The sequence below is a fragment of the Pezoporus wallicus genome, unplaced genomic scaffold (genome assembly GCF_028554395.1).
Source record: "Pezoporus wallicus isolate ANWC-B61680 ecotype Strahan unplaced genomic scaffold, APGP_CSIRO_Pwel_v1 contig_1851, whole genome shotgun sequence".
Lineage (NCBI taxonomy): Eukaryota > Metazoa > Chordata > Aves > Psittaciformes > Psittacidae > Pezoporus > Pezoporus wallicus.
Window position 1 is genome coordinate 1,008,562 of NW_026635653.1, and position 27,624 is coordinate 1,036,185.

General features: G+C 37.3%; 1 protein-coding gene across 5 annotated transcripts in view; it reads right to left on the reverse strand.

Moving 5' to 3' along the window:
- MYO16 (myosin XVI) overlaps window positions 1–27,624 on the reverse strand; it is a 388,271-nt gene that overhangs the window by 164,371 nt on the left and 196,276 nt on the right. For all 5 annotated transcript variants that reach the window (XM_057397231.1, XM_057397226.1, XM_057397227.1 and 2 more), the window contains 5 exons: window positions 20,497–20,572; window positions 18,997–19,150; window positions 12,154–12,304; window positions 4,797–4,907; window positions 3,045–3,110 (listed from right to left, as the gene is read on the reverse strand). In XM_057397231.1, coding sequence (XP_057253214.1) covers window positions 3,045–3,110; window positions 4,797–4,907; window positions 12,154–12,304; window positions 18,997–19,150; window positions 20,497–20,572 — 558 coding nt within the window. The remainder of the gene's footprint in view (window positions 1–3,044; window positions 3,111–4,796; window positions 4,908–12,153; window positions 12,305–18,996; window positions 19,151–20,496; window positions 20,573–27,624) is intronic.

A 27,624-nucleotide genomic window follows, 5' to 3' on the forward strand; every position in this document is an offset into this window, starting at 1 on the left:
CAGAATAACTCTTGTGGTACACATAGGAGACAACATGTTCAGTCCTTAAAGCTTAATGAGTAGAAATGATAATCTGCTACTTAAAACACTAATTTTTTTCTGAGGATATCCTGATGTTCTTCAAGCTCATATCAAGTAGATTTTAGAAAAATTACATAAATTCCTAATATTTACAATTCTGCTCTTTCAGAATAAATACATATAAAGAAAATACAGACTGTGATTTAGATAAGATTGTGAGCAGAAACACCACACCATTTTACAAATATTCTTAAATAAATATTTTACCTACCTTTTTATATGGCTTTTTTCAAACCCTTTCATGGGTTTAGAAAATTAACACAGGCTCTACAGAAACCCATGGCTGCTGGGGGACAACTGGAACACTATGAAGTATTTAGAATTATACTCGTTGCTGTCACTTAACCAAATCACTTCCTTTCCATCATGTCTTGTTTTCTGTAACTATTCTAACATCCTTTCCACTACAGTGCCATCACATATTTGCTCCTTTCTCCAAACTAATCAGGTGCTTACCACTCCTTCCCGTCCCACGCCTGTCATTTATTTAGATACTAAACTATTGAATCTTGAGGCATCTACAATGATGTGGCTGAATGAATCCTCCAGAATACATCCCTTTTCTCATTCAGGCCTTTGAGCTACTCAACTAAACAAGATTAAATACACACCGATTCTCAAGAAACCTTTTGGCATATCACAAAGAAAGAAAAACCTTCACACACTTAACGCTCATTACATAATGTTGCAAAAGCTTTGCATGCTTCGATATTTGCCTGTATACCAACTTCAAGTATGTATTTGGACACAAGTAAATTCTGCACAAATGTAACAAAGCAGGATGGCCATAGCACAAGCACTTCTACCAACAGTTAATTTTGAAGTGACATCTGTGTGTTCCTGGTAGAATAGTGGTACTGTAATGTACAGTGTAGTAGTACACTCTATTTATGTGTAAAAATGCATTAATATTATCACCTTGCAACTGCACTGAATTGCATACGAAGCAACGCATGTAAGTGCCCATTAACATATGATCCTTTATGGCATTTCTGAGTGAATAATTGCTTAGAAAAATATTTCAGTAGAATTCTATTGGAAATAAGTGTGGGAGATCAGTGTAGGGTAAAATAAAGATTGCTGAGGACTTATGAAAGTGTTTTTGAAAAAGAGAGGGAAAAAAACTAAAGTGTTGCTGTTATTGAAAAATGTACATTATAAACTTTTCATTGCTTCATCCTTGTTTTAAAAGTAGTATCATGCCCAATACATCTTTGCGTTCTTTTATGGACAGCTAACAAACCACACACCTGAAAAAAAAAAAGGCTAACTAATGAGCCACATCGTATAGCATGTCAGTGTCTACTAAGGAACTGACATCATATATTGTTATTATGTTAACATACAGACCATCAAACACTTACAGACTTCAATATAATACCAGCTAAGCTGCTGCAGTGCATTTGAGCATTTAAAAAATCATGCAAAAGAGCTATTTTACAACCATGTTCTTCTGGTCACCTGGGAAACACCTACCTAATGCACAATACCATGCAGATAGTAATGCTGGAATTAAAAAAAAGTGATATTGCAAGGTGACCAAAACAATTACAGGACAAAAAGTGTCTCATGCTAAACTTGCTAAAATAGATCTATTATGGAGAGCTCAAGAGAAGATGCAGAAAACACTCAGGAAACATTTTAACATGCAAACTTGCCACATAAACTCTTTTTCTTTACAGTTTTCTTTTGGTTCACAAAACCATGCCACTAATGCAAAATACACAATGACAGGAAACAATGCCGTCATCTAAAACCTTGGGGATGATGGATGATTTCCGTTTCAAGAAACTAAATTTAGTCTCCCAACTCGAAATCTGCTGCTCCTGCCATTGAATGTCACAGTGTTTCTTTCTCTCAAATTTAGTACCAATACACACAAAGCCACATGACATGGCAAACAGACACAGATTACAATTTACTTCCCAAACTTTGCATCCTCGACAATTCTTGTAAGCTGAATGAACATATTTGAACATTCCCTAACACAACAGGGAGCCTGATCTCTGTGCAGTAATGTGATCCCAGTGCATCAACAAGAAAATAACTTGGGGGGGGAGGGAAAGAAGGGCGGAGGACAGACACAACACACTGACACACTAATTAACAGTTACGCTAACATGCTAATGCTATGTCTCTAAAATGGCTGAGGATGAAGTAGAGATGAAACATTTGAATTTATGTTACTCCCACTGATCTACAGCATCTACTTAAGTTAGTGTCAATGTCTAGGTACTGAAATAATAAGCCTCTTGTAAATCATAGCATAATTAAGTCTGTCTCATAAGTGAAAGATTAGAAATCTAAGAGTACTGTTACTCAGGAGAGAAACATCTGAAGCACTTCTTATATGGCTTTATGCATATGACTGTGCACACATGGACTCAAGTCCCTCTTGCCCATACACTGCCTGTGCCCAACACAAGACACCTCTTTACGACAGCCCCAGTGTACTGCTAAGCTCATGATGAGCACTTCACACTCATTGCCTGTAGCGTGTCTGAACAGAGTGGTCTGGTGTGGAGCACAGACAGACATTTTGAGCCTTTCTGTACTATTCAGGGTTGTTATCTCCATAATCATGTTTTGGGCAAGGGGGGAGGAGGGGGGGGATGTGAACGCAAACAACCAATGCATGAAGTATGCATCTCAGTTTTGCAAGTTTAGCTGTGACAGAAACCACCAAAGTCATGTTATACACCAAGAATGATTTTCAAACAATAGGAAGTGCTACTGCTCATACAAAACATTATCAAAATGACTGTTTTACAAATAAGACACAGCAAAAAATGGTGGTATCTTGGAAGAAATAAAAAAAAAGGTAAAAAAATTAAAACTAATACGTTCTCAACATAAAAATGGCATGCATGTTAATTAATTTCATGGGTTTGGACTGCCAGATGGATTTTACAAATTCACAGAAAAAGATCCACACTGTAACATTTTAAAGATAGAATGCTTACCATGGCAGAATAAATAGGAAGTTCTTTAAATGGGTTAACAAGCAACAGTATATCACCAATGTAAGTCTGAAAAAAGAAGATATAATTGGTTGACTAAGTAATAAATTAAATCTTTAAGGACACTAATGGCTTTCTTCCAGAAAGGATTTTTGGCAAAACCTCTTAAATCCAGCTATCAACATGTTAAACATAATTTGCAAAATCAGAGCTTTTAATTTCATAACTTTAAATTGAGGTCTAAAATTACAATTCAGACAGCATTAATTATTCTTTTTGTAATAAAACTGATTTATTCATAATGGAAAATTATGCACAGAATTGCACTGCATATATTACTGGTGGATTATTTGAAAGTTAATTTGTCATTTACCATTTGTTAAACTACAAAAATGTGAGATGCCCACCACATAAACAAGTTCCAAATGCAATTTTTTATGGGATAGATGACATAATTTATAAATACTATATTGATTACCCAGAACTGATACATTAAAATTTGTTGCTCATGAAATAAGACAGAGCAATTGATATATATGAAAGTATTTCTGCATATGTATGTGTATATGAACATATGTACATGCATATGGAAAAAAACAATCCTGGCTATATTAAAATTAGTGAACCATCAACTACTTGCAAAGGTGCCAAGATTTTATTATTTCATATTTAAACATTCATATGTGAGCATAAGATTGTAGGTCACCCCTGCTGATACACTTCTCACTTCAGATAAGTAGTTGCTGCTTTATTATGCTCTTAGAATGCAAAAATGCCAGATCTCTGACTCTGAAGAGACTGAATAAGACTTTGTTTTTATAAGTACTAACTTTATGTGGATCCTCCCAAATTCAGTTAAAGTTATCTGTGTTTGACTTATTTGAAAGTGGGATAAAGAAAAATAAATACTCATAATAAAATAGAATTTTATCCATGATTCTAAAACCCAGAATTTTTGTTATCATTGAATGCTGAACACCTAGAATTACAGTTCCCATAATTTCAAAGGCATTCACAGAAACATGCCAATTCCCTATATCCTTTAGTCTAAACAGTGCAATCAACTTACACATTTAAAAACTATTTGCATGTTTCACATTAACGTGTCACTCAGCTGTTCAGTAATTATGAATAAGATATGAACAGGGATACAAAAATTTCCAAGTGCAGATTTTTCTCCAGAAGTAATCTATGCTTAGCCACATGCCTCCCCAGTTTGTTATGGCATAACCCAGAAAACCTGCTTTTTGTAATAAAATCTTATTTATAAAATCTTGTTATAATTATTTCATTTGGTATTTAGATAATTAACATTACAATATAGAAATAAATTTCTGTAATACAAGAAGAGATAAATTTCCCATGCTGAATTCTCAGCTTTTAAAATCTAAATTTCTTTAAAATTTCCAGTAATCATATTCGCTATTAAAATTAAGATGATAAAGATGGAAGGATCTTTTGGTGGTTTGAGGAAGAAGATTACATGTACCCATAGATTTTTAACAATATACTTCCTTTGTAAATAAACACACATAAATTGTACCCAAATTTATCTGAAGTGTTAATCCATTTTTATTTCTGCTTCCCTGTATAAACTTGAGAAATTGTGGGGCTTACACACACGTCATCATCCATTTAAATATTAGTCATGAGTCCAGGTTACTGTCTAGTAATTATGACACTAAACCTATCTTTCCTATTCTATCATTTGTTCTTTTTTGAAATCTTATTGTTTATAGATGAATAAAAACTCACATATATCTGATTATTATTGAAACGCTTCTGAATCTCATAAAGCAGGCTGCTGTCTGTTAGCTCACTCAGAGAAGCCAGGTCATCATTTGGAGCTGGAGGCATTAGCTTGATCTAGAAAACACAAATTAGAGAAATAAAGTAACTTCACAACTGATCATTCCATAGTGTAATGTTCTAACCCCCCAAAAAAGTATAAACTTTGATTACTAGAATTTGTGGGGAAAAAAAAAGAGAATTAGGAAACTGGAAAGTTGTCACTCCTCCCAGACAATCACACATCATTATTCTTAAGCAAGAGAAGAACATAAAAAAATATTATCAGTGTTAAGGTGAATAACGGCATGAATCTGATGGGCTCTTAAGAACACAGACCCTAGTACGGTGCCATTTGAAACTCCTGAACCCATAAAGATTCCCAGCTTAAATGCAATTCTCCTGCTCTCTTCATTAAATGTTTATGGCAAAAGAAATCAAGACTAGTTAGTGCACTTGTAAACTATTTATTGTCCACCATTTAACATAGCTCTTATACTACTCTTCGTCATATCAGATTTAAAATTCTATTACCATTTTTCCTGTAGGATAGAAGGAAGTTAATAAGAACTGGGTATCATGTTGTCAAGGAGACCAGAAGAGATTTAGAAGCAGCTACTTTAGCCAAAACTGATGAATAAAATGAGTTAAACTTTTTTGAGATTTAGAAGGAATAATAAAAGCTCTGTGAGGCAAAATAAATGCCAAGGGGGAAAAAAAAAAATCCAAATGACAGAATAGGAGGAAAAAACAATCTGTGATAATGGAAATCTGATTAAAGACAAAATAAACACTCATACATTAAACTGTGTGCTTATAAATTATTATCTACACTTAAAATGTAGGCTGGTTCCTTTCTTATGTCAGCTGAAAGAAATGTGAGCATGCTAAAAGAATACCGAGAAACAGAAACTACCATGTGAATGATGGTAGAATTATCTGAATTGTTTGTTCAGCAGTAACTAAAATACTCTCTCTGTGCCTATTTTGAGAACGGACAAAGAAGATGGAATTTGTTCTTTCTACTGTTCTGCCCTAAAATGAAGGCTTGGGAGAAAAGCAGATACTGCCCTTTCTTTGACAACAACTCAGCACCCTCAACCTCTGGCAGTGGCAGAAAGTCAGCAGCAGAAGTAGTGAGCAGACTGGGAGATTTGGGCGGAAACATGGAGTTTGCTTCTGGCGAGGAGAAGGCCCCAAAGATTATGGATACTGGTGCTTAATACTGGGGTTCTGGTCCCAGTACTGGTCCCAAACTACTGAATTTCTATTGTTTCCATACGTTCAAGGTCTAGGGCAGAAATCATGATGCTCTGGGCTCTCTTCGTACATTTGTCAGAGCTGCACTGTGCAATCTTGCTGAAGAATTTAATCTTAATGCAATAAGACTATCAATATCTCTTTGTCTCAATGTTTCAAGATTCTTGAAACATGCACATACTCATTCACATGAAATTTTTAGATGACCAGGAGCAAACACTGAGAAGTTTGGAGTCCAAAAAAAAGAGCAGGATTAATTACATACAATTTTGTATCTTTTCTATATCATATATCTTTGACCGTGCCAGTATGTTTCTCCTAAAAACAGGAGTACTGAATACCAGTATGAAAATATTCATTGAACAGTTATGAACCAGATGTCATTTCTTACTCTTCTGTTTTACCAAGAAGAAACAAAAATGCAGACCAGACATCACAACACTGGATATCACTTGCCCTTGTGACATAGAATAGAACCTTGTTGGGGTTTTCTGTCTAAATATTTCATCAGCTTTACCTTCCACAGTCCTCATCTCACCAATTTTTTATTTTCTTTTTTCCAAAAGACATGTATTCTAAAATGGTGGATTCTATCAAAATGTTACTGTGACTATTCTCCTTTTTCCTTTCTAATTAAAATACTTTCTTAAAATATTTAAATTTTCAGAACATACATTGCAAACAAGAAAACAAGACAAATACACAGCTTGCCTACCATATCTGTCTGTGTCTTTCTGTCTACCTAGCTTAGAGGTTTACTTCCCACCACATTAAAGTGAACACAGATGTTTTGTCACACACAGCATGGCATTTCTTGCTCTTTTTGGTTTTAATCATGGCAGTTGGATGTAAGCCTGTCTAGAAAATAAGAATTCCACTTGGCAAAAAAATAAATTACATTTTGACATTTGTTTTTGATGATGCACACCTGAACAGAACAAAATGAACAAAAGAATTCCAATAACTTATTTAAGTGTCTTGTAGAGGGAAAGCAGATGAAAGACAGAACTGTGGCCTCTTTCCCTTATAGTGTGCTCACCTGATTTGCAGGAACAAAGCAGGCAAAGGTCTTCCCTATATTCCCTTGTGTGCTACCAAAACTCAGAACACCTGAGCCAGAGACTGAGCTTCTCTTAGAATCACAGAATCAGTTAGGTTGGAAAAGACCTTTAAGATCACCAAGTCCAACTGCTACCCCAGGACTGCCAAGGTCACCACTAAACCATGTCACTGAGGGCTTCATCTACATGGTTTCTGAACACTTCCAGGGATAGAGATTCCACCACTTCCCTGGGCACTCTATTCCAATACCTGGTCACCCTCTCAGTGAATAATTTCTTCCTAATATCCAGTCTAAATCTCCTCTGGTGCAGCTTGAGGACATTTCCTCTTGTCCTATCACTTGTTACTTGAGAGATCAGCCACCTCCTTGCTTCATCCTCCTTTCAGGTAGTTATAGAGAGTAGTAAGGTCTCCAAGCCTTCTCTTCTCCAGACTAAACAACCCCAGTTCTCTCAGCTGCTCCTCGTAAGACTTGTTCTCAAGACCCTTCACCAGCTTTGTTGCCCTTTTCTGGACCTGCTCCAGCACCTCAATGTCTTTCTTGTAGTGAGGGGCCGAGAACTGAACACACAGTATTCCAGGTGTGGCCTCACAAGTGCTGAGTATAGCAGGATCACTCCCCTGACCCTGCTGGCCACATGATTGCTGATAAAGGCCAGAATGCTGTTGGCCTTCTTGACTGCCTGGGTACACACTGGCTCATGTTCAGCAGTGTAAATCAGAACTCCCAGGTTCCTTCTTGCCAGGTAGCTTTTCTTAATTTGTAAAGATTAAACTTATTCTAAGCTGGACACAAATGTCTTAATTTGTAAATAAAAGAAAGGTTTGGATTTGAGCACTGCTTGGGATACTCCGTGTTTTCTGAATTGTTAGCAGACTTTGTTGTACATTCTTGACTCATGCCAGCTAACACTCTTGCATTAGGTATCATTCAGGTCATATGTCAACAGTTATTTCCCACAGGCTGTTTGGGCATGGCCTCATTTTTTGTCTTATGGATGTGCACTGACCCACGCCCCCATAGCCTTTTGCCAGAGAACAGGCCCTGGCTTCTTTTAATTTCATAATCCAGGTATAGCCAAAGATACTGACGCTATAGACAGTTAGAAATGCAAAGTGCTCAGTTAAACTCCCAAGGAAGGTAATTGAAATCTTTCTCCATCAACTTTTTTTTTCCCCATGAAGTTTAGGATTTAGTGATTCAGCATTTTCTATCAGACTCTGCATCAAAATTCAATGAGCAAACAAATCACACAGAAAAAAAAACACTTCTAAATGCATTAAACTCACAACAACCTATTTTACTTGGTAGTAAACATTCTTTTCGTTAATAATAACTTATTTGTGGGCACTTTCAAATTCTGTTCTTCTGTTTTTCTGAGCATACAGATGAGTTTTCTCCATTTTTTCACCTCAGTGCATGCAGGCATCTGGCTATCATCCTGATTGCATGATGCATATTTTATGAGACAGAGAAATAACCATAAATACAACATAAGTTCCAATATAACTATGCCTGTTCAAGTTATTAGGTTTTGAGATTTTTGTAATGCTATCAATGAGGATTCCCATTTACTCATTTAATTACATGAACAGCATTCACTATCTGCTCATATAACATTCTCTAATGATTTTTATTTTTTTATGTACTTATGTCACTGAAATAAGTATTCTAGCTCTTGTATAATACTATGATATACATAGCTGTCCCTTGTGTATGTGGTAAATGATACTAAAACAATCATAGGGGCATCAGGGGATACCCTATCACCCAGTTCATATAGACAACAATATGTAAACAAGAATTGTAAGACAAAAGACAAAATATTTTTTTAAAAAAAAACAATTAAGAAAAAGAAAAGGTTTAATCTACATTTATTTGCAGCACGAAGCACGCAATTCAATTCCAGGCCAGTAATTTCAATCTGCTATCAGAAAAATATCCTTCCCAGATGAGGGGAAGAGAAACTGCCAGCTATGATAAAATTCTGGAAATTATTCATATTGCTTTCTTTGTTTGGCAGCACAGACCTTGACATTAGAGATGATCAAAGAACATCTTTTACCTAGGAAAAGCAAAAGCTAATACAAGCCAAGAGAGACCCTTAATGCTTTATCGATGTAGTTATTTGATCCCCATCTCTATGCTTCATGTAATAAAAATATTACTTCATGAGAAATACTATTTTGTTAAGGCTCTTTTTCATCACTTTTGCAATTAAAAAACCTTGAGGCTACATATAAATTTGAGCTGTTAGTTTTCCCAAAGCCAAAAAAGTTACAAGCTTTCTCTATTACAAATGCATCTTTTAGAGGTAATAAGATGAAATTTTTCCCTCTGATCCCTCAAAAAAGGCTTAATCTGCATGTCATATTGCCTAAGAATGTATGATTTTTCTGACACAAAGCGTATGAAATATCATGCTGATCTATTTTAATAATATATGAACATAAAATCCAAGTAATGACTCCACATATCCTATTGAAAAATTAAACAGAACATGATTACTTTTAGTGCAGTTTGGAACACAACTGGTAAAAGATCATGAAACTCATTAGAATTAGCATACCCAATGGCAGGGTTAGTGGAAAGGGGTTATTCAAAGCTTTCCTTTGGTAGCAGCACTAAATAAAAAATTTAATTCCCAAGTTGTGAAATAAAAAAAGAAATGTGTTAATTGGAAGTATCATCTCTGAAAAGTAGTATGCACGTATTATGTACACAAATACAGATACATGTATATATCTTACAGTTTGTAATGCATGGCACATGGTATAGAACACAATCCCCATATTCCCAGGGTCACAATTATGTCACTCCAGAAAAGAAAAAAGTTCATACTTTCATTTGTCAAAATATGGGAATTCTTTAGTTTACTAAAATTAAACTGTTTCCTGAAGTGATTAAACTGTTTTACCCTCTTTTGTCTGTAAGAGCCAAAGCTCATTACGCCCTTAGCAAGTGAGTGCTATGATTTTTTTTTTTTTTTTTTAATGCAACCAGTCATTTAAAAACACACTGAAATAGCACAGTTTCTAACTTATCCCCTGTTAGTGCCGATTTCCCAGGTAGGACTGTTCCTGCTTATTCTTTTCCACAGGAGCATCACTCCTTATTCAGCAACTGCAGATACTGGGCAAGGTTTGTAGTTTTTACTGCTTCTAAAAGACCACAAGATACGCATTCCTTCTAGCTCACACAGAGCAGAATTTCACAGTGTTTTCTGCAGAAATTTCTCAGCTAATAGAGCTAAAAGTGATTCACTATTAATTCTGCTGTCCTGTCTTTGAATTGTAACTACTGTGGGAAGTTCCACTGCAGTATGGTGAAACACCAGAAGAAGTAAAATTCTTGGAAATCTGCCCTGGGACCCTGCAGTGACTCCAGATCATGGTGGAGGACAAAACTATTCACACAGCCTCTGGTTGCTACTTGTCACCTGTTACATCAGCTGTTCCTCTCCCAGTCAGTTTCTGCATGTGTTTTATTACACAAAACTATAAGGCAAAAGTTTAGTTTCAGGATTATGAAAATCTGAATAACTTTAGCTAGGTCTGCACCAAAACAGAATCAAGCAGAAGAAAGTATATGTGTTCCTGTCCACTCTTCCGTTGAACATCTAGAAGCAAGCAACAGTCTCAGCAAGACCCTAGGCTAAATGCCCCTTTTCCTACAGTTATATTCCTCTTAACAGTGTTGCAAGCGTTTACTTTTCTGACCAGCAGTGCTTTTCTTTCAGATTGACTGTGATTTCATCATATCACTGCACAGTCAGCAAGGCCAGAAATTGTATGACATGAAAACAAGATGTAAGCCAAGTGCAAAACATGTTGTGGTATCTTCTGACTGAATAGGGAACTCAGTGCTCTATGGGATCCCAAAGCTGAGGAATTTCAGAGACTGACTCATATGATTGACATACGAACTCACTGATTGATCTCATACGATCAACATGCTCCTCTGAAACACATTCAGAAAAAAAAGCCACGGAGTGTGCATGCTTCTGCCAAGGTAGTTAGTTATGCAGGTTTTTTAAATTAACATGGTTTAAATGTAATCAGTATTTTGCTCCTTTGTTATGCTTCAAATCTACAGTAAATTTAGATGGAAATTCTCTCCTCCACCCCCCGATTCTAAAGGTGGAGAGGGGAAAGAGAGGGTTGTTTTGTGGCTTTTTGAAAACAAGGGTTTGGGGTTTTTTTTGGTTGGGTTTTTTTCATACCTAAACACTTCTGGAATATGTTTCCCAAATGCATGTACAAGAAAATAAAATCTCTTGAACAAAAACCAACCAACCAACCAACAAAAAAAAAAAAAACCAAAAAAAAACAACAAAAGAAAATAAAATTTAAGTCCTAAACATTCAAAGTTAGGGCATACTAGTTTTACAAGCAACAGAAAATTGCCTCCTTTTGCATTCTTCATTCAACCTATATACTGAATGAGATTGTGATCCTGTGGAGAAAACTGTAAAGGGTATCAAAATAATCAGTGCCTGTACCATAATGCATTAGCACAAGAAAGGGAGTTTACACTGCAGCTGTAGATCTGTCAATTCCTATGTTTAAATTACAGTCACTTACTTTGCAACTTAATATTCCTTAGACATTCTTTCTGTTTTGCAGTATTCTAGGTTGTGTTTCATTTTGTTGTTTTTTTTTTTTATAATCTGAAGTTGGGGAGAAGAGCACACTTTGGGCAGCATTAACAGTTGTTCCTCCTCTGTTGTGAACCATGAATAGAATTTGAGGAGCCCTCTGACTGCCACAGCCCCAGACCTGCCACCAGTAGCTGGCAGAAAGCAGCTGTTCAATTTGCAGAGGGAACTCTGCAGGGCCAGACTGATTGCAGGGAGTGATCAAGGAGACAAGGCTTCACAGTGCAAATGATATTGCTGTGTAGTGAAGGGGAAAAAAAATTACTGTGGCCTTTGACTTCATTAAGTTTACAATTTCCAGACCTAAGCACTGATGAATAGTTCAAGAAACTGCATGCTGTTACCTGTTCAAGTTTGGTAGCAATGTTCACAGTGACATTTTCAGATGCACTGTCCTGAGATTGCTGCTTACATAAGCCTTTAGCTGCATCTTTAAACATGGTGTCTTTCTCCAGCAAACTGTCTTGCTTGGCAATCGGTAAAGCCAGGGGATTGCTACAAAGAGAATCAATAAAGCAATTAGACTCCTCCTGAAGATGTCAGGCAGACAAAACGTTGCCAAATGTGCATGCACAAACACAGAACTGAGAAACAATTCAGGGCTGCGACATGAGTTCCTGGTTCAAGTACAGAAAAGAAACTGGTGAGAAATAAACTGTTCACGTAAGTTGGTCTGTTGCCAAAGGCACAGAGCAAAACATTTTGATGTAAAATTCACCTTTGTGCATATCTTTTCTGAAGCAGAACTGAGACAGCTAAAGAGAATATGCATGAGTTTGCTTTTGACAGCACTAGGCTGCAAATCAATAGCCAATTTTGAAACTGAATTTAAAATATACAATTAACTTACACAACACTGTCCTGAAAAATCTTACATTTTAAAATAATTCAATATAGATACTGCCATTGCAGTTAATATTTTTAAATTACACCACTTTTTAGCTTATTTTTAATCAGGCAATATCCAAGACATATTTTATGACCCAGAGGTGCTCTGAATTTGTGATATGCTAAATAAAAAAATCAAACAAGCAAGCAACCAACTCCTGAAACTACTGAAACGATACAGAATACTCTTCATTCACATATAAATTAAGCCTATTCTTGCACACATTCCCTACAGACACTTCAGACCACATCATACTTCTGAAAAACAACAATGCCAGAATTTTGGATGATTTTGGCAGCATTGTATATCCAGAGGAATTAGCAAGGAATGAGCCCCAGAAGCTGGGAATTATAAGAGAACTGTCTGGACTCTGACAGTGCAAATGAGACGATCCCATGGAGTGTACCACAGCTCCTTGCCAAAATGTGCATATAATTTCTTTGAAAAGAAATGTGGGTTCAATGTGTGAATGCAGGAATAATGTATTTCACTATGGAATAAAATCCAGATGTCAAACGTAGTTTAAAAAAATCTCATTTTTACTCTAAAATTACTTGAGTTTCATCACTGATTATAATAAAGCCAGGATTATACACACAGTTAAATCAAGCTATGGAGGACCCATAGCTAGCACTGATTTCAGTAGAGGATAAGAACTGTTGGAAACAGAACTGAACACAGTTTTGTTTCCAACAGTACATTTCCAAAACACATAGCTTTAGAAAGGTACAGTTCTAAGCAGAGGCAAAGCACCTTCTAAGCAGAATTCATTGGAAAACAAGTCAAAGTAGTTTCCCATTGAATAAAAGATACAGGAACAAAACCTTTCTTTTGTGGAAACCCCCTGTTGGCAAAGAAAGAATTAGTTTCAACATTTTGTAAAGGAATATACACAATATTCTTACTAATTATGTTTTGCTTCAGACATTTTAATATAAAATGTCTAAAGGAACACTTGTAAAAACAAAAATTTCTCATTCCTGCTTTGATTGAGATAAGATTGTTTTGTCATGTATCTGTTTATGTCACATGGACAAAAGATTTAAGAACCAACTGGTTTTGCCTTTTTTCCTGCTTTGGACAGAAAAGCCATTATTCAACTATTTTTGTGAACTTGGCAATTAGATGTCATAGAATAAGCTGCGACAGTAATTAGGCTGCAGAAGAAATTAAATAGCTGTAGCACCCACAAGCAGAAATAACTAATACTGATTAGCATTTTATCCAGACTCAGAATCAAACAATATATAATTAAATATTTTTTTTTCTTTTTGAGTAGTCTTTTGCTATTGTCCAAAACTGTTCAAAACCCTCAGGTCTGAATTATTTTAAAGATCTAATCACAGACAAAGAGAAGAAAAAAAATCAAAGAAAAGCATAAGAAAAGTGAATTCAAATATTAAAAACCAATGCAGTGCCATTTACAACTTTTTATTATTTATGTGATATCTATTTTAAATTGTGAAGATTGATTTTTTTGCTGCAAAGTTAAACCTTACCCATTTAATTTACCACTTCTGTGTTAAATATACAACACAACTTAGAAATACTTCTTGAAATTCAGCTATAAACTCCTCACAACCAACTAAACTTTTCGGATGTCACAAAAGAGAAGTAGATTGTAAATCACAACAAAGAGTAAAGTGCGGGGAAAAATGTTGCCTACTATATCCACAGATGCATTTTGAACTTAAGAGGACTTAACAGGCATGTTGCATGTGTTGATGTACAAGATGATAGCCTATAGATCATGTGCATTTGCAAGATATTAATAGGACTTTATGTTATGGAAATGCTGACACATAATTCACATTACAACAAAAATGTGAATGATTACAAGAAATTTAAAACATATTAAAATTACTCCAACAGTTCATTATGATTCAGGTGCAAGAAGACACTATGAAAAATAAAACAAACCAAAGTACAATGTTTCCAGAAAACAGTGGCTTTTAGAGAAATATTTCTATACACATTTATATGTATTTCTATTAGTCACGATATGGTCAAGCAATATCATTGAAATTGAACTATAAGACAGTGTTAAGGGAAGATTTTATGTTAATGTAGGCAAGTAGATTAGCATGAACTGTCTTCTTTAATGAAAATTAATGGATACTTAATAGATAATTAACCACAAAGGGAGACTTAAGCCAAAATAATGCTGCATACTAGACAGGAAAGAGAGTTATCTAGGGTAATCTTATTTAAACAAGGTAGGACTGCTGCTGCTGGCACATGTAACTGGGAAAAAATCCTGCATGATATATAGAGGAATAATAATTTTCATTTTAATGTGTATACACTATCATATATTGAATTAATTTGAAATTTTGTGGAGGGTTGGTTGGTTTTGTTTTGGTTTTTAGGTAAACTGAGATGGCTGATATCCTTTAGCATGTCCTTGTTTTTTGAGAAAAAAAGATCTAGTACAAAAATACTGGGTAATGATGATTAAATAACTGGTAGTTTTATCATCAATATTTGTGACACTGCTGCAGCTTCTAAATAGGTAGACTTTATAAAAAGAATTATATCAAAGCAGACAATATATATCAAAGACATTTTCATGGGCTCTTTGAGCTTATAGCTTTTGTTGGAGAGAACTTCCATTACTGTAATCCTTCCACAGGCAATTCTGAGATCCTCCAAACAATTTCTAAACCAGTTAACATCTGTAAAATGCATAATTTCAGAAATTTCAGTCTAAAAAACTTTTGACAGGTACATAACAGAAAATTCAGGATGGATTAAACACTAGAATAGTGTTTGCAAGCACTATAATAATTGAAATACAAATTGTTACATACATAGAAATGCTCTGCAAAAAGAAAAATGCAGTCTCTTTTCTGTTTTGCTGTCTCAAACATGTTTATGTATATTTTATTTCACTTTCTCCCACCGATTTTGAAACATCCGTCTCTATAATTAGTGTTTACTTATATATGTATCAGAAAATATATACTGTGATTAATTTAGCATTACTTTGACAATAAATTCCTTATTGAGAGTGAGTAAGGCAGCTCAGTGAGTGCCATCTAGGGCCAACCAACAACAGTTACCTTCCTAGTCCACACCTCCTAAATTAGATAGAAAAAAGCACTCAGTAGCTCGGTAGAAAAACTAGGAAAAGATATTCTAATACAATTACTGCTTCACAATAACAGGAATTCATTTGAATTAACCCAACACTTGCCTAAAGGAAACCAGGTCTGCTTGATAACCTAGCATAACACAAACATACTGACTCCTAAACTTTTTTCTGTCTAAGATACTGACCTTCCACTCATCTCTTCATAGCGTTCTTCCAGAAATCAACATTGTAATTTAATCGAGAACCAGCAAAATTAGGTTTGTTGCCAGAGCACATGCTATTCACACTTGTTTGTACATATTTTTTGAGTCTGTTTTTTAATATTGTTCTCTTCTGAGAGATGGCCACAAAGCAATATGGCCACAACAGAGTTACATAAACTCTTGTCAAAGTTACCACCTCAGTTTAAACTTGCTTCCTTATGTCAGGAGAGTTCATGGAGAATGGACACAATGTAGAATAAACCAACAGTAAATGTGGGTTATTGCTGTGCACTCCTCTTTCGAGCAATAAAAAAAACTGGTTTGGCACATAAGAATAGCACAGACATTTATCTTCATCTTAGCATATTATACATTTCTCCATAGACTCCTTTGACAGAACATGAAGGATGAAACTGTTTGCTTTCAACACCAGCCATTGAAAAGGTAAAAACTTTGTTGAAACTAATCATCTAGGCTGCCTCTCTAATAGGTAGCCTGGAGACACTCTAGAGGATGATTCAGTATATCTTAAGAGTATGTCTACTATAATTTGGAAGAACAGCCCTCTGTAAGGTTTTGTTTTTCACTGTGGAACAAACACGCTGCTATGGAGCTGAGACAATAGCTTTGAAATGACACCTGATTTTTAGGTGACTGTAAAGGTTGTGGATTTTTTAGCAAAACAGAACTCTGCAAACAGTGTGGTATATTTCACTTTAAAAATTCTGTATTTTCAGAAGTGATAGCTGAGTCATGCATGGGCAAATACACTAACACTTTTGCCTTCCAAGAGCTCTCCCATCTCAGAATTCCTACCTGGCCGGCAGGTTTGCTGATACTCTCCTGCACTGACAGCTAGAGAATGCAAAGCTCTAGCTTAGGAAGCCTCTAAATCTAAGATTGCTGAAGGTCTTGAAAGTGTGCCAATGTGGCATTACTTCAAGCTTACTGTAATCTTTTAATTGCACCTGAGCTATTTGCAAAGTCTGCACAGGGCTAAACAGATCTTTGCTTTGACCTAGTACTGTGTTCTCATGTAGGCACCACAAAACTAGCTGTGGTCACACGCTTATTGACAATAGATGTTAAAGAGGTTACTCAGTCCAATTCCATACGTAAACCCATTTTCTTTGTTTAGTGAACTTTGCTTTTTGAAAACTTCCAGTGAAGTTCTTCACATACAGCAGGTTTGTATTATTGTCATATACAGGGTCACTATATAGAAAACTCTCAAAAAGTAGCTCTCTTTATCCATGTATTTCAGGAAGGAAGAAGCAGAGAAAGATCTTTAGACCTCATGTATTCCAGAGGCTGCTGGGTTTTACCACCAAAGAACAGTACAGTATATGCACCATGGCATAAACTTCTAGCACACAAAACACATGGAAATGCATCATCTAGATGCAAGAACAACAAAAAATAAAGTTCCTAAAAAAGTTCTCTAAAATCTTTAAGAATAACTCTTTAAAGAGGCATCATTGCAGAGTTACAGGAGTGACCTACCTTCTACTCCTGGTATTACAACTTCTATCAGTAATATAAAGGTTTTCTTGATGTTTGAGAATCTAGAAACTTAGTTTCATACCTCAAAATTCGTATTTTTCACTTAAAAGACAGTTGAAGGCCACATAAATTTCTGGAGTATGATCCAAGTTACTGAAACAGTGAGTTAGAGAACTGTTTATTTCATAAGGAATTAATGAATTAATAAGAAATTTGTAATTCTGTAAGCATTAGTGTTCTAAACCCAACCACGCATGCTAGTGACTACAAATCACGAATCAGAAACAACACATTGTGTTTACCATTCATGAAATATTCAATCCTTACTAAATGTAAATATATCCCACAGAATTACGAATTAAACAGATTGATAATTTTGTGACAATTGCTCCTTTCTTCCAGGTTTTAATGTATACAAGTATATCCTGCAGACCATAAATTACAACTCTTATGAACTGGAAAAACAGAAATATATCTTATCTGTCCCTTTATAAGAGTTTGGGTTTGGTTTTTATTGATTTGTTTTGGGCCTTTTTTAAATCATCCTCCAGTGATTGATTCAGAAAAATTAATGTCAGTATTTGAGAAGCTTATGCAACCAACATGCTTCAAATTTGGCCAAAAATAGCAACTGCATACTGTATAAAGATATTATCTGTACCTTTCAAAATTCTCATGGATGACAGTATCTTGAAATGAGAATATGATGAATCAGTATCTTGCACAACCATAAAACTGCCATTAATGCTTCATATCTATTTTACACCTCTTTTCTCACACCCATGACAGTCTTCTCAAGAATCACAAGAAAATACAAAAAGATCAAAATTTACAGTTTAAGAAACAGATGGACTCTTCAATTCAATACCAAATTCTAAGTTCACACTGCTAAATTCTACTTAATTCCACTTGGATTTTAAGAAGTACAACTCTAACTACAAATTTGTAACTCCTTGGAGCTGCATCATTTTATCTGTGACTGCACATATAATTTTGATTTTCAGGGGTTATCCTTGCTTCTCTCATAGGCAATGGCAGCTTTATTACAATACTCCTATCCACCTTAAGAAAAGGTGGTTTGGGTCTAGAGTATTAACCCGTAATAAATCTCCTAAGGCAACCCCAGATAATTTTACTGGCAATTACAACAATGCATTTTACTACTAATGAATACACCATATTCATAGAATTAAGGTTGGCAAAAAGAGGTGGAAGATACAAACACAAAAGATTATTCAGTAGATTTCCAAGATAAAAGAGTTACTTAACCCATCAAATGGCACAGAATTACAGAATCAGAATGGTTGTGGTTGGAAGGGACCTCTAGAAGGAATGTGGTCCAAACTCCCTGCTCAAGCAGGGACAATCAGAAGTGGTTGCCCAGGACCATTTCTGTGTGGGTTCTAAGTACATACAGACCAGATTCACAGATTGACAAACACAGTTCAAATTATAATCTGTCCTCAGTGCATTACTCTTTAACAACAGAAATACTTACAGTTTATTGGAAATTGTGGGCAGATCATGGATAATCTCTTCATATGGCTCTTCTTGAGATAAAGTAGAAACAGATAAGGGGTCTTTTATTTTCTCCTCCCAAACAATTTCAGCCTTCAGAAGCATTTCCTCAATGAACTCAGAAGCCGCAACATCTAAGATATTGAAACACCAAGATATCAGACAAAGAAAACAGTGCAGAAAAGATCCTTTAAACTCAACTCACTAGATAAGATTAAGCATCCAGCTAGATAAAATGGAGTGCTCAGATATTGATCCTAAAATAACACTTGAAATTAATGGGAAAGCAAAGGCGAAGTAAATTCAGTATGAAATTAAGCTGTCATTTGTAAAATATCAAAACTATTCGCCCTGTGTAGTGAACCTACTGAATTATTGCTCAATAATTCATAGGACTTCAGGGAAAAAAAAAACCACAACTGTTTCCAACTCTGCATTTCAGTGAAAACATGTACTTAAATACTTTTAGAACCTTTTACATTTCTACAAAATAGATTTGTATGTCTTGCACATATAGAAGTGCTGAAATCAGTTGTGTTTGAGACCAGAAATACAGTTAACTCCACTGTATTAAACACATACTAGAAGTGGTTAGTCAGCTATATTGTTAGATGATGTCAGTTTGGTCCATAGCCTTTTATACAAATACAAACTGGAATGTATCTAACCACAACCAACTTCTCTGAGGTTAAGTGTCATGAAGATCCCTGTGAATGTATTCGTAGGTGGTACAGTATTTGAAGCACAAAATATTTTGCTTTATTATACAAAGAAAGTTTCTTCTCACAATCTCTCAGATTCTATTTTCTATATTATCAGGTTCCTTCTTCATTTTATCCTACGCACAGAAGGTTGAACAACCATGTTTCTTCTTTTTCACAGTATGTAGCATTACTGACATCAACTCTGCCTTGGTTACTGGATTAGACCAGTTGATCTGAACCTTCCAACCTAATGTAGTCTATAATTCCATTATCTCTAGAGACAACACTTCAGCTCCCTGTGGTAATCTCGTCTAAGAAGGTGCGTTCTTCTGTGGAAACAACAGGGGTTACGCTTCAAAACTGGATGGTGAATTTGTTTTGACTCAACAGCTACAGAGATTCCAGTTCATGAAGCTACGTACTATCATCAGTTGAGACAGAGAAAGGAAGTCAGGAAGAAGTCACCAAGGAAGTATAAATGCAGCTACCACCAAGGCACTGAAGAATTTACAAGAAAGAAACATAGCTAAAAATAAACAGGGAATGCAACAAGTGGAAGAACATGCTATCATTTGATTTGATGTCCTGCATGTTCATGACTAGCAATTAATAGAAAAACATATATACACACATGGATATGTGTCTATAACCCTATACACTACATAAATGATACGTATACACATATGTGTTCCTCTGTGTGTATAAGAAAGCAAGAAGGGAAGAAAACAGTGTCACAGTAACCAGTACATACATAATATACATAATTTTTCACCTACCTGAAGGCTTTTCATCATTGAAGTTAAGAAGATTGGGATTTGCCCAGTGCATCAAAAGCAGGTTCACAAGGTTGGTCTAAAATGAGCAAAATCAGAGGTGTTCGAATGGCAGAAGCAGGACAGGAGCTGTATGCCTATCATTCAGTTTATTCATTCCTTCCTGTACTAGCTGAAATCATATAATAAACCACAGACAACACCTCCAAAATTCCACCTTATGTAGCTACTGCACACATTTATGTAAATCATGAGGCAGAATAAAATACAGTTCTTGTATTACTTCAGTGTGCCCTCAGCATAACTCCACTCCCAAAGTCTCCCTCCACCTTTACACATGTAAAGAGATCCTTAACAGTACAGAAAAAACTTCACCCTCCATCACCTCCTGTCATCACTTAGATCACAAATATTTCTTTATGCCTAACTAATTCAACAACCATGTACCATCACTGCCAAAGGGACCTGACTGAGAACCATCATGGAAGTAAGTCTGTTTTCTGTCAGTAGCAGAAATTGGCACATTTATTTTATGCTTACCAAATCCATTTAATGTATTAGTAATGGTAGCAATTATAGTACAGCAGATTGAGTATCATATAATGAAAAAGTCTCAAATGCATTTTTCAATTCCTACAAGAATGCTGCTAGCAACTGTTTTTAGTGAACTCTTCTATCAACTGAACTAAAGACTTTAGAGATATTTCTTTATCAAAGGCTGTAGTAATGTCTATCTACCCCGATAAACTGGTTGGTCCGAAAGAAGTAAGAAACTGCACAAGGAGCAAAAAATACATTTAGATTGTGAATATAGAGCTCAACTAAATGAGAGAACTGTTTGCAGTTTTGTATATATGCAAGTATCAATTGACAAACAGGGAAGGACAGGATGAGCACAGGGGAAAATAAGCTGTTCAGAGAAAGAAGGATTATTCAGAGCAGAAGAGAGCAACAGATAAATGAGACCTGAACTGGAAGGCAGCTAAGGGAAAGGATAGAAATTTGGCACAAAACCAAGCACTAAATAAATAAGTAAAGACTAACTGGAAAAGAAATTATAATAAAAATAATAAAATTCAGTATGGATTCAGTACACAGGAGGTGACTTACTACAAAAGACCAGGATAAGAAGGAATGAGCTGAATGAAAAAAAAAAAAAAAAAACCCCGAACAAACCCCCCCAAATGTCTAATCACAGAAAGCCAGAAAAATATTGTTACAAATTTCTATATAGAAATAAAAAAAATCTTGCTCTCCTCAGCTTTCTAATGCTGGCTTTCCATTCTGGCAGTGACAGCAGAAAACTGAACAAACTGTGGAAGCAGGGAGGAAGCCATAACAGGTTTATTTCCAAATCCAATTAGCCCTGCTTTCAACTGAAAACTTGCAACATATATATTCCTGTGTTTTTTCATTATGAAAAAAATTGGAACCTGCTTAATCGTTGAGCTCACTAAATCAGCAGCAGTTGCATGATCTTGTTAACAGCCATTCTGAAAAGTGGTAGTGGTTGTATGAAAGGATGGGTGGTTTAAATGCACTTTCAGTTTAGTAACAATACACAGCTTTTTGGGCTACCAAAGTTTTGGATTTGTGCCACAAGAAATCCCAGGCTCCAATACCAATGCTTCCTGCTGCCAATGAAATATCTCCAGCTAGGAATCATTGATGCACATCACCAAGATATTCAGATCACCGGCAATTTCAATTACCTGCTTTTGCATACACAAAACTGTCTGTGCTAGTTTTAACCTCATTAATTTATGGTTTAGATGGAGTATTTTAAAATCCAGTTGTTGTATCTTCAGAACTGTGCCTAACAGTAGAAATATTTGTAGAATAACTACAGCAAATTACCACTATCCAAACACATTTCATTTGCTGAGTTACAAAGTAGAAATGACTGTGGCAAGAGACATATATAGACTATAACTATGGTAAGAGATATATATAGACTCGTAGGTTCCAGTGTTGTCTTTGCCAATTCATATTAAAAAGAAAAAAAAAAACTGAATGTGATGACTCACTGCACAGAAAGTAACGGCATTTTTTAAAACATCTACTTATGAAATATCACTTGTCTCGCTTCTACTCTTATGCCCTTAATTACTCATTCAGTGCCTTTTGACAGGGCACCAGGAAATCCCTTAGACCTTACTCTTCTCTTTACAGAACTTACGTCTGAGTACCCTCCTTCATGAAACACAAACTTAGTTACCTTTTCTGTACAAATACAGCATGTCTCCCTATCTCTTCTTGGTGTTCTGTCCAAACTGAAATTTTTCTCTCTTTCTCTGACATCTCTTACTAGATATCTTACCCTTTGACTGTTGAGAATGCTGCTGCAAGGAGTATCTTCTCACCTCCATCCTTTAATCTAAAAGCCCTACTTTTTAGATTCCTCCCAGCTGTTTGTTTTCTCACCAAGCCAAAAGCTGCTTACCCTCATTTTCAAAGGCCTTCATAGACCCTCTGGACTTTACCTGTTCCCATTCATTCAGCATTCAGACTCCGGTACCCACCTCATATCAGTCTGTGACTTTGGCCATCATTAATATATTTTGAAATACCTATTTCCCTGCTTTTTCTAGGCTGCACCTTACATTCATAAGGAAGTTTTCAAATTATCTGCAAAGCTACATGGTAAACCTCCATTCACAGCCTGTTTTGATGTGATGCTCACCAAGCAAAGAAGCAGGTAACGCACTACTACTGTATCATTCAGGTGAACTGAAAATTGTCCTAATGCCTGGGCCCAGGGGGTAGTGATCAGTGGCAACAAGTCTAGATGGAGGCCAGTATCTAGTGGTGTACCCCAGGGATCAGTACTGGGTCCAATCCTGTTCAGCATCTTCATTAGTGATCTGGACAATGTGCTAGACTGCACCATCAGCAAGTTTGCAGATGACAACAAACTGGGAATAGTGGTTGATATGCCAGAGGCATATCGACATCACACTGCCATCCAGAGCGACCTCAACAGGCTGGAGAAATTTCAACACGGGAAAGTGCAAATTCCTGCACCTGGGAAGGAGCAACCCCAGGCAGCAGTACATGCTGAAGGCTACCTGGCTTGAAAGGAGCTTTGCAGAAAAGGACCTGAAGTTTCTGGTAGATACCAAGTTGAACATGAGCAAGCAACATACTCTGGCTGCAGAGAAGGTTAATGTTCTCCTGAGCTGCCATTAGGAAGAGTGGTGCCAGCAGCTTGAGGGCAGTGATCCTTCACCTCAACACTGGTGAGGGCACATCTGGAGTACTGTCTTGAGTTCTGGGCTCCTCAATACAAAACAGACAAGGAGAATCCAGAAAAAGGCCACTAAGATGACATAAGATACTGGGGCACCTCACATATGAGGAAAGGCTGAGAGAGCTGGAATTATTCAACCTGGAGAAGTGAAGGCTCAGGGAGATCTCATCCATGCAGATAAATACCTGAAGGGAGGGTGCAAACAAGACAAGAGTCAGGCACTTTTTGCAGTGGTGCCAAGTGACGGAACAAGAGGCAACAGGCACAAACTGAAGGACAAGAGGTTCCGCCTGAACATCAGGAAATACTGTTTCACTGTGATGGTGGCCTAGCACTGGCAGAGGTTGCCTAGAGAGGTGCATAGTCTCCATCCCTGGCAACATGCAAAAGCTGTCTGGACATGGTCCTAGGAATTTTTATCTATTGATCCTGCTTGACCAGAAGGGCTGGACTACATGAGCTTCAGAGGTCCCTTCCAACCTCAAACATGCCGTGATTCTGTGTAATATGGAAAAGGTCACCTATGACTTTTCCAGAAAAGACATTATTTTCTTCGTCATAATCAATCTGTTGATAAACTTTGAACAGCTTGAATACTGATGGACATGAAAAATTCTTGGTGAAAACACATAAAGAAAGCTTATACTAATTACAGCTTTACAGATGCAAGATGAAATTAAAAGGGGGTTTGTGCATGTAGAAACTGAGCTTGAAACCAGACAGAATACAGGATCAGATGTGGAAGCAGACCATCACGGTTACACCAAAAGGAGATACACTGTTTTTTTTCCAAAATAGCAAAGAGGGAGAGAAGGCTGCTTGCTTACTGTGAATTGAGTTTTAGTCCTCAAAGGAAATATTACAAGGAAATGAAGTGCAACTCACATCAATAGAAGCAACACATGATATAAGTAGTGAGAAAACATGCACAAAGGAACAGAGAAAACACTGACTGGACAGGGAAGCATGGGATTCTTTAAAACTGATGAATCATGTAATGCAACACTGAAGATAAAAAGCTGTTAAGATGACAAAAGGCAGCATAAATAAATTTACTGGAATAGAGAAATTATAAATCCCTCAAAAACAATCTCCCCATGCCAAAAATGGGTTTTTCCCGCACATTAAATGTTAGCCCCATCCTCAGTTTCATAAATGACAGGCTTAGGAGCACCAGTGTTGGCCAGCCAACAGCCTGTGAGGCCTGCTGCCACAGATAAGTGATTGGGTAGAAAATCTGGGGCATGAAGGAGTAATAGAGATTCCTCAAGAATCTCCCTAAGCACTAGAGACTGCAAAGCAACTCCAAAGTGCTCTCAAACAGTATTAGTTTTAATGCTAGTGAATTAGCTGGGGAGAAGAATCAGTGCTCCTGAAAAGTGTCCTCCACACCTACCCCATCAAATATTTCCCTCTGAAACTATGCACAAGATGCTACATCTCTGCCGGCACCTGCAAAGCTTAAGTTGCTCACTCTGACTGAGCTTTGAACTCTTACTATCCAAGCCCCAGGGCCACTTCTTCAAATCCTCTACTCCCTTTTCTTTACCATTGGAGAAATATCTGCTTAAGCTGTACATTCAGAAAGCTGAAGGTTTTATGCAAATGTCTTGATGTGCTATTTTGCATAGCAATGAATATGCATCATCCAATTTGCATGCACTTCCAACAGTAAATTCCTTCAGTCTTACTTTTTTTCTCTGTCAAAACCAACATTTCCCTCCAGTTCTCCACTCCTGACTTTTTCTTTCACCATTTGACGTTTCCTACCATCCTAAGTGACCTGGTTCACCAACCTTTTGCTCAGCCCCCACCATAATTTCCTATTCCTCAGGTCGTTTTTCTCTATTCCCTGTATCTGAGACTCCCAGCATGTATCTCCCAAACTTGTCTTCTTCCACTCCTTTATTGGTGCTCTGATCCCTTTTTTGAGACACACACTATTTTTTTTTTCCTTCTTGACATCTATTCCTCCTTTCTCTTTGATTAAAACTTCCCCACCCTCTTAGAATCACAGAATCATAGAATAGTTAGGGTTGGAAAGGACCTTAAGACCAATCCCCCTGCCATGGGCAGGGACACCTCCCACTAAACCATGTCACCCAAGGTTTCGTCCAACCTGGCCTTGAACACTGCCAGGGATGGAGTATTCACAACTTCCCTGGGCAAACTATTCCAGTGCCTCATCACCCTAACAGGAAAGAATTTCCTCCTTATATCCAATCTAAACTTCCCCTGTGTAAGTTTTAACCCTTTACCCCTTGTCCTGTCACTACAGTCTCTAATGAAGAGTCCCTCCCCAGCATCCCTATAGGCCCCCTTCAGATATTGGAAGGCTGCTAGGAGGTCTCCACACAGCCTTCTCTTCTCCAGGCTGAACAGCCCCAACTTCCTCAGCCTGTCTTCATACAGGAGGTGCTCCAGTCCCCTGATCATGCTCGTGGTCCTCCTCTGGACTTGTTCCAACAGTTCCATGTCCTTTTTATGTTGAGGACACCAGAACTGCACACAATACTCCAGGTGAGGTCTCACAAGAGCAGAGTAGAGGGGCAGGATCACCTCCTTCGACCTGCTGGTCACACTCCTTTCAATACAGCCCAGGATATGGTTGGCCTTCTGGGCTGCAAGTGCACACTGCCTGCTCATGTTCATTTTCTCATCAACCAACACCCCCAAGTCCTTCTCCGCAGGGCTGCTCTGAATCTCTTCTCTGCCCAACCTGTAGCTGTGCCTGGGATTGCTCTGACCCAGGTGTAGGACCTTGCACTTCCCATAGTTAAACTTCATGAGGTTGGCATCAGCCCACCTCACAAGCATGTCGAGGTCCCTCTGGATGGCATTCCTTCCCTCCAGCCTATCAACTGAACCACACAGCTTGGTGTCATTGGCAAACTTGCTGAGGGTGCACTCAATCCCACTGTCCACGTCAGCGACAAAGATGTTGAACAAAACCGGTCCCAACACCGATCCCTGAGGGACACCACTCGTTACTGGTGTCCAGCCGGACATTGAGCCATTGACCACAACTCTTTGTGTGTGGCCATCCAGCCAGTTCTTTATCCACCGAGTGGTCCATCCATCAAATTGATGTCGCTCCAGTTTAGAGACAAGGATGTCGTGTAGGATAGTGTCAAACACTTTGCGCAAGTCCAGGTAGATGACATTAACTGCTCTACCCCTGTCCATCAGTTCTGTAGCCCCATCATAGAAGGCCACCAAATTGGTCAGGCAGGATTTCCCCTTAGTGAAGCCATGCTGGCTGTCACCAAGCACCTTGTTGTTTTTCATGTGCCTTAGCATGCCTTCCAGGAGAATCTGCTCCAAGATTTTGCCAGGCACAGAGGTGAGACTGACTGGTCTGTAATTCCCTGGGTCATCCATTTTCCCCTTCTTGAAAATGGGGGTTATATTTCCGTTTTTCCAGTTGTCGGGAGCTTCACCTGACTGCCACGATTTTTCAAATATGATGGACAACTTCAAACTTTTCAAATATGATGGCCAGTGGCTTAGCAACTTCATTTGCCAGCTCCTTCAGGACCCGCAGATGGATTTCATCAGGTCCCATGGACTTGTGCATGTTCACGTTTTTAAGATGATCTCGAACCAGATCCTCTCCTACAGTGGGCCTAAGGTCCTCATTCTCACAGTCCCTGCATCTGCCTTCCAAGACTTGGGTGGTGCGGTCAGAGCCTGCAACTCCTTCCACCTGCTGTCACTTCTCAGGTTCCCACTCCATTATCTCTAGTGGATCAACAGCCGTAGACCTAAATCTGTATAATTTGCCCAGGTTATTCATGAGTGTAAAACATGTGCTGCAATTAAATAAGCCAAACGGTTAAAGCCTCTTTGGTATGGAGGATGATGGTTGAAGTATAAATATA